Genomic DNA, 18114 nt, shown 5'->3' on the forward strand with positions numbered 1-18114 from the left:
TTACCAAAAAGCTACACGGATTGGATTAAGTCAGCACATAAGAGAACTTGGCACAAAGTAATTGATGAATGCTTATTTAACAAAAAATTTAAGGGAATATCTTGAGTCATTGGGAATGAACTTAAAAAGTTTTATTCTGACATAAACATTGCCAAAAAGATTTTTTTAAGGTTATAAGAAATGCATGTTTGTTCGTCTACCACTTTACTAGTAACCAGTTTGGCAGTTTTATGACTCAGAGAGCTGACTTAGAATCCCAGCTGTATGCTCTTTTACTATCTTCTGAACCCTTTCAGTCTGCTCTCTTAGCCACAATCTGACGAATTAAATATGGGTTTCCCTTATTTATCCTGAAACTCATCCCCAACTTTATTTTCCGCTAGAGGAATCTGTCCTTCACCATGTAATGAACTAACCACACTGAGCTGCTCTTGTTTTCTGAGGGTGAAAATGGGAGCGTATGCCTCCCTTCCTACCTTTCCTCCCTCTGAGAAGAGACTGGATGAAACCCTTCCCTTTGGATTAAGTAGAAGGCAGAGACACAAACTGCATGTAGAGCCTGCAAATGCACGTCAGTGACAGCAGTCTCGAAAGCATCTGGCCTTGTTTCCACACACGCGGAGGGGAGCATCCAGCCACCATGGCTGCCCACGCTTGGTCTGCAATTTGCTGCACTTGCAGACGCTGCCGAGCGGTATCACGTCCCTGATCTCATGTGACTGTCACAACCGCTTAGAAAGGGAGAGCAGGGAAACCGAAGGAGACACAGAGACGGCCCGTTAGCGAGCTAGGGACTCGCAGTGGTTAGACTGGAACCGGGGTCGTCCGCCTCTCGCATCGATCTCCCCGCACCCGCGCCCTGGTCCTGATGCTGAGCGCCGGGAGCGCGCACACCTGCGCGTGGGCAGGACGAGCCAGCCAATGGGGAGCCCGCATCCAGGAGGCAGGACGGGGGAGCTGCGGCGGACCGAGCCTGCCCGAGAGGGCTGCAGCTAATGAGCGCCTAGTGCTGGAGAGAGACGGCTGCCCGACCAATGAGAGGCAGTGGCCAGCCGGGCTGAAGGCGGAACAGCCAGTGGGGCGCCGGGGCGGGGCGGCGAGCCCAGCGCCAACCCGCGAGCGCCGAGCCCCGGCGTGCTGTCCGGATCGCCGCCCGCCATGGCCCGCGCTGCCCGGCTCCTCGCCGCGCTAGCCGCGCTCCTGGCCGCCGCCGCCACGGGCGGAGACGCCCGGCCCAGCAAAATCGGTGCGGGAAGGACGGGGTGGGGGCCTGCGCGGGGGGAGGGCTGCGAGGGAAAAGGGATCCCCGCCGGGAGCAACCGGGTGGGGGAAGGGGAAGGAAGCTGAGGGAGGGGAGGGGTCCTCGGGAAAGGAACTGGCTGGAGAAGAGGCGAGGGACTGACACTGGGCGAGGAAGGGGACCGGCGGTAGGCAAGGTGCTGATCCCAGGGCATGTGGCGACGGCTACCGGGGGCGGAAGAGAGGCTTGGGACCGGACTGGCCACTGATCTGACCACAAGGTCCAGGGGCATCGAGCATCTGCGGTGGACGCCCCGATGGATGGCAGAGAGGACCTGGTCTGGGTGATGTCATTCGTAAAGGTTTATTGAGGACCGTCTGTGTAGCAGGCACAGTGCTCCGTAGTTCCTGTCTGGAGGAGGGACTGTACAATACAGAGAAGTCAGCGGTAAGGCCGAGAAGGTGCCCCGATGGGAAGAGCGCTTCGTCCATCTTCCAGGCTCTTGGAGGGCTTTCGAGGGCTCCGTAGAAGGAGCATCTAAGCCAAAACCTCAGGGAGAATAGGAGACAGAACCCATGGTAGGTCTGCTGGAGAGCAGTTTGCTGAGTGACAGTGGAGAACTTTTAACAGCAGTCATCTTGGATTTTATTATTTTATTTTGAAAAATTTCAGATGTACAGCAGAACTGAAAGAACTGGATGTACAGTGATCAACTGTGTACTCACCACCTAGGTTCTGCCCTTAGCAAACTGCTCCTATACTTGCGTGTTTACATGGCTATCACCCCCCCCCATTAATTCATCTTACATCTTAATGCATTTCAAAATAAACTGCAGACACATCAGGACACTTTGCTGAATACCTTCTCATGCATCTCATTGACGAAAGTTCCATATTTGTTTGCAGTTTATTTCTCTTAACAATTGTCATTTCAACTCGACAGGACTCCTAAAGATTTTCCAGTCCCTCGAATATAAAATTCCCACAGGCAGAGATGCTAGGCTTCTGGTGTGAGGGGACAGAGTCTCCACTCCACTAAGCTGCCCTCTCTGCACCCCTGTTGGCAGGGAAGCATGTCCCGTGGGAGCACCACAGACTTACTGGGCCAGTATAGTGCCAAGGCTTCTTTGGATTACAAAACCTCAGCTCAAGCCATAAATGGTTAAGACAGACAGCCAGAAATCAATTTGGGACTAAGAGTTTAGGGTTTTCAAGGGAGAGCGAATCCTGAGAGCTAGTGTGGTCAGAGAAGACCTCAGGGAGAAGGTGGATTTTGAGCCAGGCTCCGAAGGTTGGGGAAGTTAGGCAGGCCATGTCTGGAGGGCAGGACACTCCCTTCATCTCTCAAAAATGGGCAACAGAACAAGACACTTCACACTGGCCCCTGGGAAGGGGCAGGGCCTCCTCCCAGCACTCCTGTTTCCAACAGGGCACAGCTGGTTGCCTGCCTCATCCCTGCCTACCTGGCCCCAGAGGTCACCCAGGGCAGGGCACTTGGCAATGCCAAGATGCTCAGTAGCCTTTTTGATTGTCCTCAGCTATTGGACAGAAGCCTCCGTTCACCCTTGGTGGTTTGGACTCGACACACGAGACTGAGGAGCTTCCTGTGAGGATGGCTTCACCCCCAGTCTGCTGCAGGGTCAAATCTGAATACCTCGGTGTGATGTTGGACCCTTTAACCCGACACACACACACACACACACACACACACGGAGTTCCACACGCCGCCCTGCTCCTGCTGTTCTCGCTGGGGAGAATGGGTTTCTGCTACCGGGCAAAGCCGGTTGTCCTCCAGGGCCCTGGTCAGATGTGACTTCCCCTGGGAAGCCTGTGTCTCCACGTGCTCAGGCAGAATTTGTTGCTTCCTCCTCAGGATTCCCTGGCACCCTGTTGTTGCACTTGGTCACACGTTGTCGTAGCTCATTGTGCAAGAGTCTGTCTGCCCACTCCCTGCCTGAGCTCAGGAGGACAAAAGCCCTGCTTGATTCTCTTGTGCCCTAGCACATCTTATCACGGACCAGGGAGTGGGTGTCAGTTTGTGGGCGTTGAATGCGCTGCTTCTCGATGAGGTGAGCTCTTCTGCTTCCCTGTAGCCCTCTGGGCAGCTTCCAGGCCTCGTGATGTTCGTTCCTTTGAAGAATGGATAATTTGGGGGAAGCACACTGGTTGGAAAAGGCTAAGGGCACTCTTGGAAATGGTTGTGTAAACACTGAAAAGGAGGAAGTGGTTTGTTTTTTTCAAGATGCAACAAAGACTTAGCTTTACCACCTGCCAGGATCCGGGGGCCTGGTGAGCTGCTCTTGGCCCTTAAACGGACCAGGGGAGGAGAGCGTGCAAGCACGAGGCCCCGGGGAAGGAGCGTGTGCTGTGGGAATATGTGGGAGTGACACCCGACTTGTCTTCGGCGAGCGAGGCAAGCCAAGCTCTAACTGCGCGTGGGGGCCACAGAAGCAGCGAGGCAAAAGGCGACAGCACCCCTGACAGGGAGCAGCGCAGGCCGCAGCACAAGGGTGAGAGCAAAGTCGTGGGTTCCACAGCCAAAGAAGTCAAGGCACACGAGCAAGTGGAGTGTTGGGAGTGGGGCAGGGAGTGCGTAAGTGAAGGGGGGCCAGATCATAACCTTGTATTTTTGCCTTCTTGACAGGAGCTTGTTTCTCTCCCCTCCTCTGGCATGGGTCCAGCAGGGGTCCAGTGAGGACAAACCAACACCAGATTTATCTCCTTTTCTATTTGGACCGACTGCCAGATGAGAAGAAAGCTGGGTCTCAGGTTGTGGGAGGTGTGGCCGTCCAGTTCAGTAGCTTCGTAGCCGCCTTGCCGTCTTTGCAGAGTGTTACGGAGTCTGAGTAGCTAGATTAGGCTCTGTCTGGACAGTGGTGCCTCGGAACCCCTCAGAGCCCACATCGCCAGCGAAGCATTGTATCAGTGACTTGGATGGGAACACGCATGGCTTATGAACCAAGTTTGCAAATAGCAGGAAAGCAGGAGGCATAGAAAAGACAGTGGATGATAAGATCCCCAAAGACATCAAAGCTGAAACTTCAGAACAAGAGAGAGTCCAAACCGGCAAAGGGCGCCCTGCACGGTAGTGAGTGGCCCGTCCCAGGGTGCATTCCAGTCTTGGCAAACACCGAATGTAGAAGTGATTAAAGGGTCAGGTGGTAGGTTCCCTAGAGCAAGGGTTGGCTGACTTCAGTAAAGGGACAGAGAGTAAATACTTTAGGCTTTGCAGGCCATACAGTCTCCGTGGCAACTACTCATCTCTTCCGCCCTAGCATGAAAGCAGCCCCATAAACAAGCTCCAGAAAGAGTTCCAGTAGGACTCTGTTTGCAAAAACAGTCGTGGGCCTAGAATTGGCCCACAGGCTGTAGTTTGCCGACCCCCAGATTAAGGAGTGGTTCCCAAACACTGATCTCACCTAACAGTACTTGCAGCAACCAGGTTTTCACCAATTCAGAGTGAAATGAAAATAGGGACAATGTAATGAGTTTGTATAAAACTAAATGTATTTTCTTTAAGTGATCATCCAAAATGTTGAGATTCTTTCCTGCTAACGTGTCATTTTCATTATAAAATGAGCGTTACAGTAGGTGACAATTTTCAGGTTGTCCTTTGCTCTTTGTAAATAGCTTTACTAAAAAACTAGCCCAAGGATTTCCTTTTTGAGAGGTGATAAGCCTGCGAAATGCAAGGGCCTGGGAACCACCTCCCAGGGGGCGGTGAGGGTGGGACCTGCGGCCTCACGCCCATGCTCTGTCTCTCCCCTCCTCTGCCTCCCGGGCCTGCTGACAGCTGTGGTTGGGGCCGGAATCGGGGGCTCCGCCGTGGCCCATTTCCTCCAGCAACACTTCGGCCCCCGGGTACAGATCGACGTGTTTGAGAAGGGGACTGTGGGCGGCCGCCTGGCCACCATCTCTGTCAACAAGCAGCACTATGAGAGCGGGGCTGCCTCCTTCCACTCCCTGAGCCTGCACATGCAGGACTTCGTCAAGCAGCTGGGTGAGTGCACTGCGCCCGGGGTCCCCACGTGTCGCATCCAGGGCTAGTGGCAGCCATTGGGCTCCTCCCAGAGGGCCCCGAAGGTCAAGGCCAGAAGGTCATGTAGCCCCATCTCCTCATTTTACAGATGGAGCAGCTGAGATCAGAGAGGGGAAGGAACTTGTCTGAAGTTACACAGTGAGTTAGTTGCAGAGCTGGGATTAGAACCCAGGTTTGACTCCCAAGCCAGTTTCTTTCCCTTTCAATTTGCTGCCTCTCAGTAGCCACAATCATAATGGCTTCCACATGCTGTGTGCTTGCCAGCTACTTGGCATCCTTCTAGGTGGGATGTAGGCATTACATCACCCCCAATCCTCCCTACCCAGCCACCCTCCTGCAAGACAGGTGTTAGATCTCCTGAGGAAATGTCTACACCTCTGCTGCGGCCCCGCCGCTAATGAGTAAGAGCTGGATTCAACCCCGGCAACATCTAGCGAAACCACAAATACATAGACTGTTTGACACCCAAACTCTACTTCTTGGAAGTGACCCTGCAGGTGTACTTGCAGAAGAGCTAAGTGGCATACAAACGAAGTTATTCCTCACAGTGTTGTTTGAGGTAGCAGAAGGTTGAAAATATCCCACCTGCCCACCCACTGGGATCTGAGAGTAAATATTGTTTAAGTGTACAGCAGACTATTCAGCAGCCAGATTGAGGAAGTCCTTTAGGCCCAAGTTTAGAACAATCTTGGAGACACAGTATGTGAGTAAGGTGCAGAGCCGCGTATAGTATGTGGGGGCAGAGGAGGAGTAACTCCTAGATATACATACTTAGGAGTGTTGGCAGAAAATATCTCTGGAAGGATGCTGAAGGCAAGTGGCCTCCGCGATGGGGAACTTAGTGGCTCAGGGACAGGAGATAGGAAAGTAACAAAGCCTGTGACTTGGGGCAGGTCCTAGAACCCAAGCCTCGGTTTCTTCATCTTTAACTGGGGGTGCTCTCACCTCTTCTGCCTCTTCCCAGGCTGAAAGAGGATGAAGCGAGATGCTGAAGTCCCTGTGCTCTGTAAGCTGTCGCGTGTGCAAAGGGCTGGGACTCCGTCCAGGTGGTCTCGGTGGCCAGGGCTGCCACCCGAGAGCCAGCTGTCAGTCCCTGGCCATTCTGGGATGACATGTGAATTTCCCACACTCATGGCTGAGTGCATCCCTGTTGGGAAAAAAACCTGTAAGCTGGTACATTATTTTAACTCTCACGTCTTTATCGACTAGCCTGCCCAGTGCATCCATTGACTGTTTTAAACAAGCAGCATGGGGGCGCCTGGGTGGCTCAGATGGTTAAGCGTCTGCCTTCGGCTCAGGTCATGATTCCAGGGTTCTGGGATCGAGTCCCGCATCGGGCTCCCTGCTAGGCGGGGAGCCTGCTTCTCCCTCTGCCTCTGCCTCTCTCCCTCTCTCTCTCTCTGACTTTCATGAATAAATAAATAAAACATTAAAAAAAAAAAAAAAACAAGCAGCATGGATGAACAAACTGTAGTGTGTCCCTATTCCCTTTAATGGAGTGGGTCCATTTGCATCCTTCAGGAGGACCCTAAGTTTCGCTCAGGCACCACTGGATCTCCAGGGGGGGCCCTTTGAGAGGGACCTGAGGCTCCTCCCTGTCTCCTCAGGGCTGAGGCACCGGCGAGAGGTGGTGGGCAGGAGCGCCATCTTCAGCGGGGAGCACTTCGTGCTGGAGGAGACCGACTGGTACCTGCTGAACCTGTTCCGTCTCTGGTGGCATTATGGCATCAGCTTCCTGAGGCTGCAGATGTGGGTGGAGGAGGTCATGGAGAAGTTCATGAGGTACGGCGGAGCAGGCTGCAGGGAGGGCGTTCCAGAGGGAGCGAGGAAGAGAGGTGGGGAAGGAACCGGCTGGCCTGGAAACTGTCGAGAAGGAGAAGGGGGACTTGCTTGCACATGAGAGCCCCGCACAGTTCAGTCCTGCTCCTGGGCGAGCCCCCAGCGCGAGGACTGGACTGACATGGTGCGGGGGTGGGTTTCTGGTGTTGTCACGCTAGCCGAATGACTCGGAGCAGGGCTTGCAAATGCATCCACCTACAAGGGCATACCTGGGGCGTGCGTAAGCGGAGGCAGCTGGTGGAAGAGAAGAGTGGGAGTGGGGTGCCCCGAAGAGCAGGGCCCCACCTGAAGGGGGCGGCCAGCACACAGGCCCACCTCCTGTGGCTCGGTCTTCCAGTTTTTTAGAAGAAGCTGGAAATCCAGAGTGATGCGTGAAATCTCCTGGTTTTTCAGTATATGCAACCAGTTCATCTTAGAAATAAGCCAAATGAAACACATCTATAGGCCTCATACAGCCTGTGGGTCATGCCCTTATAAGCCCTACTGTCCCCCAGTTTTCCCATCTAGAACAAACTCCTGTTTTCACCACTTCCCTCCTCCTTGGGCCCCAGCCTCCTCCCCCACTCCTTCAGATGATGAGGACAAGTGGTCCGATGTCACTCTGTCCACTTCTCACCGTTCACCCACTCGCCATCTGGCACTCCCGCTCTCCCCTGAAGGTCCTCCCTGCTCCCTGGCCCAGACGCAGACATTCAGGATGGCCCCCCAGCCTCCTTGCTGGGTCCTGGCACTTCGCCACTCTCCCCACCTCCACACCTATGCCCTTCATTGCATCTCTACCTTCTACTTTCAGGTGTCCCCCAAACGTAATGTCCTTACCCCCTCTTTCTTATGTCTTTCTCCCTTGTCCATTTTACCCAAACCTACAACGCTGACTTTTTTCTTTCGTGGGAGAGGAACTCTATCTGGATGTCCCATTATGACCAGACTCAACACGTTGACAAAGCAGCCCAGGCAGAGGCAGCCTTTCAAAGACCAGTGCCTCTGGTCTTTGGAAATCCATCAGCCGATGAGTCCCTGAGACGGGGAGAGCTGTGGAGGGACAAGACGAGAACTCGGGGGGTGCGTGGGAGCCCTGTCGGAGCAAGCCAGAAGGGAGGCCAGGCTGGGCTAGCACAGAGAGTGACGACATTGGCGTGAGGCAGGTACCATCGGGTCCAGCATGGCCCTAGAAGCCAGCTCAGAGCCCATGCTGCTGGAGAGAGGGATGTGTTGGGGGGCGGGGGGGCTCTGGCCTGCTGCCTGGTAGTACCCCTGGGTGGTCCCCTCTGTGTCCTCAGGCAGGGAGCGGCTCCGAGAGGTGCCGTAGTTGTCCTTTAGCAGAGCCATGATGCGAAGCCGGGTCTAGTGGGGTTCAAGAATATTTGCCTTACCCCCTGCGCTGTCCCTGTGGTTGGGAGAGGCCCACCGGGGTCAGCAAAGAGGCCAAGTAACCAGCCTCCTTTCTCACCCACTACATGGAGAGGAGAGGCCCCGGGGCCCTGCTGGGCCTCCCGGGTGCGATGAGCCAGGAGTGGGTGCTCAGCCGAAAGGCCGTTCTGCACACGGGCTCCAACTCTGCACGTCTTCCAGGATCTATAAGTACCAGGCCCATGGTTATGCCTTCTCGGGCGTGGAGGAGCTGCTCTACTCACTGGGGGAGTCTGCCTTCGTCAACATGACCCAGCGCTCCGTGGCCGAGTCCCTGCTCCAGGTGGGCGTCACCCAGCGCTTTATCGACGATGTCGTCTCTGCCGTCCTGCGGGCCAGCTATGGCCAGTCCGCAGCGATGCCTGCCTTCGCCGGTGAGCCTCAGGCCCTCGGCCTGTCTGCTGCCCTGCCCCGGCCCACAGTGCCCAGAATGGGCTGGGCTCCCCGTAACTCACACTCACCAGGCTCAGTACAGTTGCCTAAGCACCTTATTGCCTTAACCCTATTTGATTCTGGTATGGGCCCTCCAGGCTGGCAGGAGATAATGTTCACCCCACTTCTCAGATGGTGGAAGCAAAGCTCAGGTCTTAGGTCCGGTGTGTTTCCACCACTCCCGATTGGGCTAGTTTCAGGACCGGCCCCACTGGGGTCCATATACACAGCCTGCCATCCTCCAGCGCAGGCCAGGTCCTTCTCTTCTACCCTCCTAACATGGAAGTGCAGGCTCAGTCCTTGGTCCGCTTCTCAACCACTCACACTTCCGCCCACTGACTCCCAAGCATGACCTCCAGGCCAGACCTCCCTCCAGGACTGCAGACTCACGTGTCCGGTGCTACCCTTATGTCTCCACTGGTGGGCCTGGTGGGCACTCAGGGTGGCCAGACCTGAGCTCCTGACCTTTCCCCTCAAGCCTGCCTCTCTGAGAGTCTTCCCAGCTTGGTTGGTAATAGCTCCTTCCTGTTGCTCCAGCCAAAACCTGGGCTCATGCTTTCTCTCATATCCATCACATGGTATGTCAAGAAATCTCATCTGCAAAGGAAAGGAGGGAGGGAGGGAGGGAGGAAGGGAGAGAGAGAGAGAGAGAGGAAGAAAGAGAGAAAGGAAAGGAAAGGAAAGAAATCTCATCTGCTTTGCCTTCCACATATATCCAGAATCTGACTACTTCCCACCACTGCTTCCTCCCTGGTCTAAGCTCAGCATCCCTCACCCGGATTACTGCCAGTCTCCTGCCAGACCCCCTCCCCCACCCCCTGCCCCCTGCAGGCTATTCTCAATACATCAGCGGGATAATCCTTTTAAAACAAGACACGTCAGACCTATGTGTAAAACTCTGTAAGGGCTCCCACTTGCCTTCAAGTAAAAGCCAGAGTCCTTGCAGTGGCCTGCAAGGCCCTCCATGGTCCAGGCCCCACCACCTTCCCCACTCACCCCAGCCCAGCCACTCTGGACTCCTTTGCATGTCTCCAGCGTTCCAGATGCACTGGGGCTTTTGGGCGGCCATCCCTCTGCTTGAACATTTCTTCCCTGAGACACAGTCGTGGTAAACTCTTACTCCCCACCATGTCTTTGTCCAGATGTTCCTTGTCATTGACACCACGCTGCCACCCAGTTTTCAATCACATGGACGCCTCCTCCTGCCCCCAGCAGTGCCAGTCCTCCTACCCTGCAGTGTCAGCTTCTAGCTGCCTAACTCATTTACTTCTTTCGTCTCTTCCCACTAGAATGTCGGCTTCCCAAGGGCAGGAAGCTCTGTCTCCTTTGCTTACTGATGTATCCCAAACCCTTAGAACAGGGCCTGGACCGGTGGAGGCACTCAGCCCATTTTTGTTGAATAAATGAACGAAAAGGTTTATATCTGACAAGCACCTCCCTCGTGCCCAGGATGCAGTCCCTCCGGCTGCTGGCGTGGCGAGCTGCTTCCCAGCCTGCAGGCCCCACCACATGTTCCCTCAGCGAGGCTCTCCTGCTCACTCTCCAGTAGCTTGTGTGTACCCTTCAAGATATAATTCATATACCGCACAATTCACCCATTTATATTTTTAAGTAATCTCTACACCCAACAACCCAACGTGGGGCTAGAACTCACAACCCTGAGATCAAAAGTCACATGTTCCACTGACTGAGCCAGCCAGGTGCCCCCAATTCACCGATGTAAAGTGAATTTGAGTTGTGCATCCATTATCACAGTCAATTTTGGAATATTCTCATTGCCTCCAGAATACCCCATACCTATAGCCATCACCTCCCTGACAACCCCCCACCTTCTAGACCTGGGCAACCATAAATCCACTTTGTGTTTCTAGGGATTTGCCCCTTCTGGGTAGTCCGTATAAACAGAATCTTACCATCTGTGATCTTTTATAGATGGCTCTTGCATTGAGCCTGTTTTCACTTCACTTGTAAGTTTTATTGTATTTGTGTATGTGTTGTCTCTCCATGCCCATGTTGGGGGAGGCTTGGCCTGAGAGGTAGGCCCAGCAGGTAGGATGGTTCCGGACTCTCCGGCCCCACAGCCCAGTGATTCTGAGAACCCACTGGCCACTCTCCCCCTTTGCCCAGGAGCCATGTCGCTAGCCGGGGCCCAGGGCAGCCTGTGGTCTGTGGAGGGAGGTAACAAGCTGGTTTGTTCCAGTCTGCTGAAGCTCACCAAGGCCAATGTGATCCATGCCACAGTGACCTCTGTGACCCTGCAAAATACAGGTGAGTGAGCAGAGCAGGGCATGTGGCCGCTCGATTTCCTAGACCAGGAACACTTCCACCAGTCTGTCCCTAAACCCTGGTCTGGGAAAGGCTGCCAAGTGGTTCCGGCACTGCCCAGTGACACCAGAGGGCACTGTCGTCCTGATTCAAATGTCAGAGCCAGAAAGCTGAGACTCGCATTCAGCCAGCCCCGTTCATTTGACCACTGAGGACTGTGAGCCTCAGCCTTGCCCAAGGCCCTCCAGCTAGTCAGCTGCAGAGCTAGAGCAAAAGCTCCGGATTCCTGACTCCCAGTCCAGTGCTCCCTCTGCAGCCACACCAGCATGGAAAGCCCAGGACCCACCATCCCACCGGCCCCGCAGTACCCAGAGCCTCCTACCCTCAGCGCTGGGCCCCAGGTGGAGATCAGTGGGTAGTGGGCAAGGAACAAATTGACTTTTGTGCTCTATTCTCTCTCCTTCCAGAAGGGAAACCCCTGTACTATGTAGAGTATGAGAACGGGGTGGGCAATGGGTCCGACTTCTATGACATAGTGGTCATCGCCACTCCCCTGCACCTGGACAACGGCAGCAGCTCCATCACCTTTGAAGGCTTCGACCCGCCCATCAATGCCGCGCAGGGCTCTTTCCAGCCCACCGTGGTCTCCTTGGTCCATGGCTACCTCAACTCTTCCTACTTCGGTTTCCCCGACCCTAAGCTTTTCCCCTTTGCCAGCATCCTCACCACAGATTTCCCCAACTTCTTCTGCACTCTGGACAACATCTGTCCCGTCAACATCTCGGCCAACTTCCGGCGCAAGCAGCCCCAGGAGGCCGCGGTTTGGCGAGTCCAGTCCCCCAGGCCCCTCCTCCGCTCCCAGCTGAAGACCCTCTTCCGCTCCTATTACTCGGTGCAGACAGCCGAGTGGCAGGCCCACCCTGTGTACGGCTCCCACACCACCCTCCCGCGCTTTGCCCTCCACGACCAACTCTTCCACCTCAATGCGCTGGAGTGGGCGGCCAGCTCCGTGGAGGTGATGGCTGTGGCTGCCAAGAACGTGGCCCTGCTGGCTTACAACCGCTGGTACCAGGACCTAGACAAGATCGACCAAAAGGATTTGATGCACAAGGTGAAGACTGAGCTGTGAGGGCACCGGGGACAGCCCGGGAGCGTCCATCCCCCACTGAAGAGGGCTTCCCCCCCCCCCCCCCCCCCCCCCGCCCCCGCCGGGCCCGCCCCCCCCCCCCCCCCCCCCCCGCCGCCCCGCCAGCGGCCGTGGCTGGGCAGGCTGCGCTCGCCGCCAAGCCTCCTGTGTCAAGCTCCTGCTTCTTCCAGCGTGGGTCCAGGCGGCCCACTCCGCCTCTCTATCTTAAGGACTTTCACAGTGTTTGCTTCTTTTTAAGGGGAGAAGACAAGGGAAGGAAATTCAAGCCTGTGTATTCATTTTATTTATTTTTTTTTTAAGAAATAAAAATCCATTCTCTCCAGCTGCTTCTGACTTGGTTTCCTAACTAGAAGACGGGGATGGATAACTGGGAGGAAATAATGGGGCAGAGAATGCTGTCACATTTCTTTATTGCTTTTCATTGCCTACTCCCAAAATGTATGCGAGGCAGTGCCTACAATGAAACACGCGTATGGGGGCGCTTGGGTGGCTCAGTCAGTTCAGTGGCCAGCTCTTGATTTCGGCTCAGGTCATGATCTCAGGGTCCTGGGATCAGGCTCTGGGCTCTGCGTTCAGTGGAGAGTCTGCTTAAGATTCTCTCCTTCTGCCCTTCCCCCTGCTTATTCTCTCTCTCTCTCTTTCTCTCTCTCGCCCTCCCTCAAATAAATAAATAAATCTTTAATAAAAATAAAGACATGTACCAGATGGTTACAAATAGTAGAAGAGAAGATCAGAAAACATAAGACATGATAATAGCTCCTATTTCCTGTGCACTTGCTAGATACCTTAACTAGTTAAGAACTAGGTACCTAGACACCACCCAAGCCTCTCAACAACACTGCATATTGGGAGAGATGACTGGTGGGACCCAAGCAAGAGATGGTTACTGAAATGGTTACCTCAGTGAAGCTTCTAGGATACTTCTGAGCTTCCTAGCAACCAGTGGAAAAAGGGAAATACACCAGGCCATAAGAAGAGGAAAGCTTTTCCTTGGCACCTGGAAGAGTCGACCATTCTATCCATTATGCAAGGGTTGAAGAGTAATAGGGTGGATCTTTCTTGCAAGAATACAAGTGCCCAGATGGTGGAGAGCAGCCCTACCTTACCCAAAAACATTTACCCCAGTAGAAGAAAGGATGAAAAGGTGTCGGGATGGAGTTCTGAGGTTAAGCTGAGACTGATGCCCAATTCCCACCCAGAGCTGCTGAATCTAGGTCTGGGGGAGGGCCCAGAAACCACGAGGACATAGCATTGCCAAACAGTACTGATACTGTGCTTTCCTAACAGGAATGGCTCCCAAGGTCATCCAGCGAACTTCCCTCTTTCTGTAGAGATGGCGACAACGGCCCAGCTTGAGGAAATAACTCGCCCAAGGTCTCTTGGTGAGTTCAGAGGGCTTAAATCTGGAGCGTCTCCCCTAAAAATAACTAAATTCAGGAGGGCCTGGGTGGCTCAGTCGGTTAAGCCTCTGACTCTTGGTTTCAGCTCAGGTCATGATCTCAGGGTCCTGAGATTGAGCCCTGCCTCCGACTCTGCTCAGTGCAGTCAGCTTGAGATTCTTTCCTCCTCCCTCTCCTTCCCCCGCTGCCCCTACCCTTGCTCATGCTGGCGCATGCACGCTCACTCTCTCTTTAAAATAAATAAGTAAAATCTTAAAAAAAAAAAAAAAAAAAGTTGAATTCAGCATGGGACAAAATACCCTGCAAGTAGGCGGAGGCGTTTTTGCTGTGCTGGGGTGATAGAGGTGGTAGTGAAGAAGATAGTGCGTCTTGTCGGTTATTATAGGAACTACGAGGCCGGCACATCGGTAAGAACGCTTCTGGCTGAAGTAGTAGAAAACCAACCTTAAACTGGCCTAAGCAATTAAAAGGTCTTACCGGTTATGAGAGTCCAGGCACAGAGCAAACATCAGCCCTGTGTCGTGCCAGACCCATTTCTTCTCTCCTGGTCAAGGATGGCTGCCAAGAGATCTCTCCCGCCTGTGAACCAAAGCTGGTTCTGGGCTAGTTGGGCCCCCGCTGAACCAATGCGCAGTGACCAAGCGAATGCCGTGCGTGCTGACTGGCTTATGTCTCCGCTGCCAGACCAGTCATCAGGACACAGGGGATGAAATGAAGCTGATTGGCTTAGGAGAGCCAAGTCCCTCCCCCTGAAGCAGAGGCAGTCTCACCCAAATTACAAATTTGGAAAAGTGGAAAGGGTGTTAGACGCACGATGTCAACCACACACAGGATGGGGCTGTGTCCCCGCCCTCTTCTCAAGGCCAGTGGAATCAATATGTAATGACATCCTTTCATGGTCTATGTTTGAAATGAAGATGCCATGGGCTGTCATGGTGTCTTTGATGAGCATTGGAATTGGGCCAGAGGGCCAAGGCCAATCTCAAACTTGTCCCTGATAACCATCCCTCCCTTGCATTGTGCACAGAAGAGGCAAACCAGGACAGTTACACCTGATCCCCAGTCCTCAGTTGGGGCTTTGGCTCCATGCCCCAGCCTGACTGCAGTGAAGCGGGCTCGTTCTTTGGGAACTTCCTTTATCTGGGTAGACAGGCCTGAACAGCTCAGAACCAACGCCGGACACAATGCCCACACTTCCTGCTGGCCTGCTTCCTCAAGCCCCGACCCGGGAGCGGGATCTCACCACCTCTCTGCCTGCAAGGAAAATCCAGAGATTCCTGAAGATAGCAGAAAGGAGCATGGGGACCAGCAGGAAACCTTGGCCCCAGGGCCCAGCCGAGCCTTCTCAGCCCAGGACAGGAGCCCCCAAGGGCCCACAGCCTTCTGGGAGAAGAGAGAGCATTTGCAGCAACAGAGAGAGCCCTATAATCTGCCAAACAAAGAAGGAAGGAGGCCGTATTCATCCGCAGTAGTCCTGGAGCAGTGTGGTGGACATTTAGAACTCTTCCCAGGGATTCCACTCCCAGAGCAGGTGACTTAAGTGAAACTTCAACACTTGGAAGTAGGGGAGGTTGTGGAGGGTAGAGTTGGGGATGACTAAGGAATGGCAGGGGCGAGAGGAATGCCTTGCTCCTGATCCACCTCTGAAGGAGCAACAGGAGCTGGGGCAGATCTTGAGCCCCCCCTAGAGGCCTCCATACGTGTGTGCATGCATGCATTCATTCACCAAGCCCTTCATCCCATTTTGCACTGGACATCGGGCTAGGTGCCGGAGATGCAGCACTGAAGGAGGCAGATAAGGCCCCTATTTTCATGGAGTGGGGGTTTCACACCAGACAGTGCAAAACGGGAAACACACATCAACTCAAACCAAACGAGGTTCCTGGGCACGGTGCAGACCCTGCACTCTCCCTGGACCTCCAAAGGTCCTGAGCAATTTCCCTGCCTTTAAACCAGGGGACTGGGAAGGACCAGCTGCCAGCCCAAGCTTACGAGGCCATGCTCCTAAGCTGCAGAATGGTAACACTGGAAAAAACCCCAAAGATCCTAAATCCCACCTGCTCATTTCACAGACGAGAATACTGAAACCCAGACAGAAGAAAAGGCAGCATCCATATAAAACTAATTGGCATTTACTGAGGCTCTCTGTCCCACCCGGATGAGGACCTTCCCCGCCCAATCCCTATGCCCCAGGGAACTCAGGCTCTCCCAGGACTAGAGCAGCCCTCCTGCAGCTCAGTTCTTCCCACGCCCTCAACCCACAACCAGGCTTGAAGTCCATGTCCTAAAGCCCCAAGAGCGGGCCGTGGGGGCCTCAGAGATGAACAACCCCAGGGAGAAGGGACGGCTGCTAAAGGCGTCAGCTCAGGCTGGCTCATGAAGTCTATTTTCTATGTGTCTGGAACCAGGCCAAAGCTTCCTGGGGTAATTTTAACCAGTATCCACTCTAGAACAATACCAAAAAAGGTAAGTTGCTTACCACCCCAGACAGGCGCATACCTAATCACTGCCCTTTCATGAATTAGACTCTTAAAACATTCAGAGCTAAAACTGAAGGTAGAGGAGCCAAGCAAAGTATCCCTATATTGGCTCTTGGCCCTCTTATTGAAATTACCTCTGAAGTGCCAGTTATTCTTACCCTCAGAAAATAACCTCAACCCCTCAGCTGTCTTGGGGTAGGGAAGGTATTTTTAGACCCTAGAACAGCTGATTTAGGACTAGCTGCAGGGGCTAGGAGATCAGGGGGAGGATTGAATTGCAAGGAGCTAATGGGGGGAGCAGGGAGTTATCCAGGGGGCAGGAACCAGCAGGGGCTTTAGGACAAGTCAGTCAGCAGTGCCTTTTTGATCAGCAGAGTGTCTTGATCTAAGCCAGGGGTTCTCAACTGAGGGTTGGTGGAGGGGAGGGGATGGGCGAGATGGGTGATGGGTATTAAGGAGGGCACTTGTTATGATGAGCACTGGGTGTGTATGTAAGTGATGAATCACTAAATTCTACTCCTGAAACCAATATTGCATTGTATGTTAACTAACTAGAATTTAAATAAAAAATCAAAAAGAAAAAAAAAAGCCAATGGTTCTCAAAATGTGACCCCTAGATAAAGCAGCATCAGTGTCACCTGGGAACACTGCATTAGAAATGCCAAGTTTCTGGGGCGCCTGGGTGGCTCAGTTGGTTAAGCGTCTGCCTTCTGCTCAGGTCATGATCTTGAAGTCCTGGGATGGAGCCCCCTGCTCAGCAGGGAGTCTGCTTCTCCCTCTCCCTCTGCCCCTCCAGCCCACTTGTGCTCTCTCTCTCTCTCTCAAATAAATAAAATCTTAAAAAAAAAAAAAAAAAGAAAGAAAGAAGAGCCAAGTTTCAGCTCCCACCTAAAAAATACTGAATTAGAACCACCGTGTGTGGGGCCCAGCAATCTGTTTTTTTTTTTTAAAGATTTTTTATTTATTTATTTGACAGAGAGAGATAGAGAGAGCAGGAACACAAGCAGGGGGAGTGGGAGAGGGAGAAGCAGGCTTCCTGCCGAGCAGGGAGCCCGATGTGGGACTCGATCCCAGGACCCCGGGATCATGACCTGAGCCGAAGGCAGACGCTTAACGACTGAGCCACCCAGGCGCCCCCCAGCAATGTGTGTTTTAATGAGCCCTCCAGATGATTCTGGTGCTAGCTAAAGTTTGAGAACCAATGATACCAGCAAACCATCTAGACGGATCCCCTTGCACATAAGGCTGGAGGAAAGAATGATCTACACTGGTGCTTCTCCACTCTTGAGTGTTTGTTCAAAGCAAGGGATCCCAGCCCAGAAAAATGCATACCCACATGGAAGTTTCAGGGCTGGGTGGCCTGGGTGAAAAACCACCACTCTTTGGCAATCCAGAGGCTCTGCTCTTCTCTGGGTCTAAGGCTGACCTGCAGAGAATCTTAGAGCTGAAAGAGACCTTACAGGTTACTTAGTCCAACCAAAGTAGGAATCTGCTCCACAATATCCACAGAGCCTCAGCATTAGCTGGGCCCTTCCAGAGACTGGGAGCTCACCGCTTCCTAAGAGCTTGTTTGCAATTGTCCTCGATTTATTTGGGGAGAGTTAGTGCTTGTTCACTCCTACATAGGTCTAGATCAACCAAGCTCCAATAACTTGGTTGAAATAGGCTTATAAACCCCAACTAAAGGAAGTATGTGACTGCCCTAAGTGGTAGAAATGAATGCGGTATTTTTAAAATAACCTATCTCAGTGGTGGTGATGGAATATCCTCCTTTACATTGATCCGAAATCTACCTCCCTGCAACCTCCCATCCGCACCCTGGTTTCGGCTTCGGAGCCACAAGGAGCAAACCCAAGGTCTTG

At 53.5% G+C, this 18114-nt stretch overlaps 1 protein-coding gene across 1 annotated transcript; it reads left to right on the plus strand.

Annotated features, from left to right (window-relative positions):
• Nucleotides 1–1145: 1145 nt before the first annotated feature.
• Nucleotides 1146–12412, plus strand: LOC118006759 (prenylcysteine oxidase-like). Its single transcript, XM_034999531.1, has 6 exons — nucleotides 1146–1246; nucleotides 5034–5240; nucleotides 6887–7061; nucleotides 8691–8902; nucleotides 11088–11228; nucleotides 11693–12412. The coding sequence occupies exons 1-6, from the start codon at nucleotides 1159–1161 to the stop codon at nucleotides 12352–12354; spliced, it is 1485 nt and encodes a 494-aa protein (XP_034855422.1). The 5' UTR covers nucleotides 1146–1158; the 3' UTR covers nucleotides 12355–12412.
• The last annotated feature ends 5702 nt before the right edge of the window (nucleotides 12413–18114 follow it).

This window comes from Mirounga leonina, unplaced genomic scaffold (assembly GCF_011800145.1).
Source record: "Mirounga leonina isolate KUSES-001 unplaced genomic scaffold, KU_Mleo_1.0 Mir_99, whole genome shotgun sequence".
NCBI classification, from domain to species: Eukaryota; Metazoa; Chordata; class Mammalia; order Carnivora; family Phocidae; genus Mirounga; species Mirounga leonina.

Excerpts from the sequence above, each read along its gene's own strand:
- LOC118006759 (XM_034999531.1), top strand. The coding sequence starts at position 1,159 with ATGGCCCGCGCTGCCCGGCTCCTCGCCGCGCTAGCCGCGCTCCTGGCC. Across the intron at positions 5,241-6,886 it reads GGACTTCGTCAAGCAGCTGG|GGCTGAGGCACCGGCGAGAG; the intron begins GTGAGTGCACTG and ends CTGTCTCCTCAG. Across the intron at positions 7,062-8,690 it reads GTCATGGAGAAGTTCATGAG|GATCTATAAGTACCAGGCCC; the intron begins GTACGGCGGAGC and ends CACGTCTTCCAG.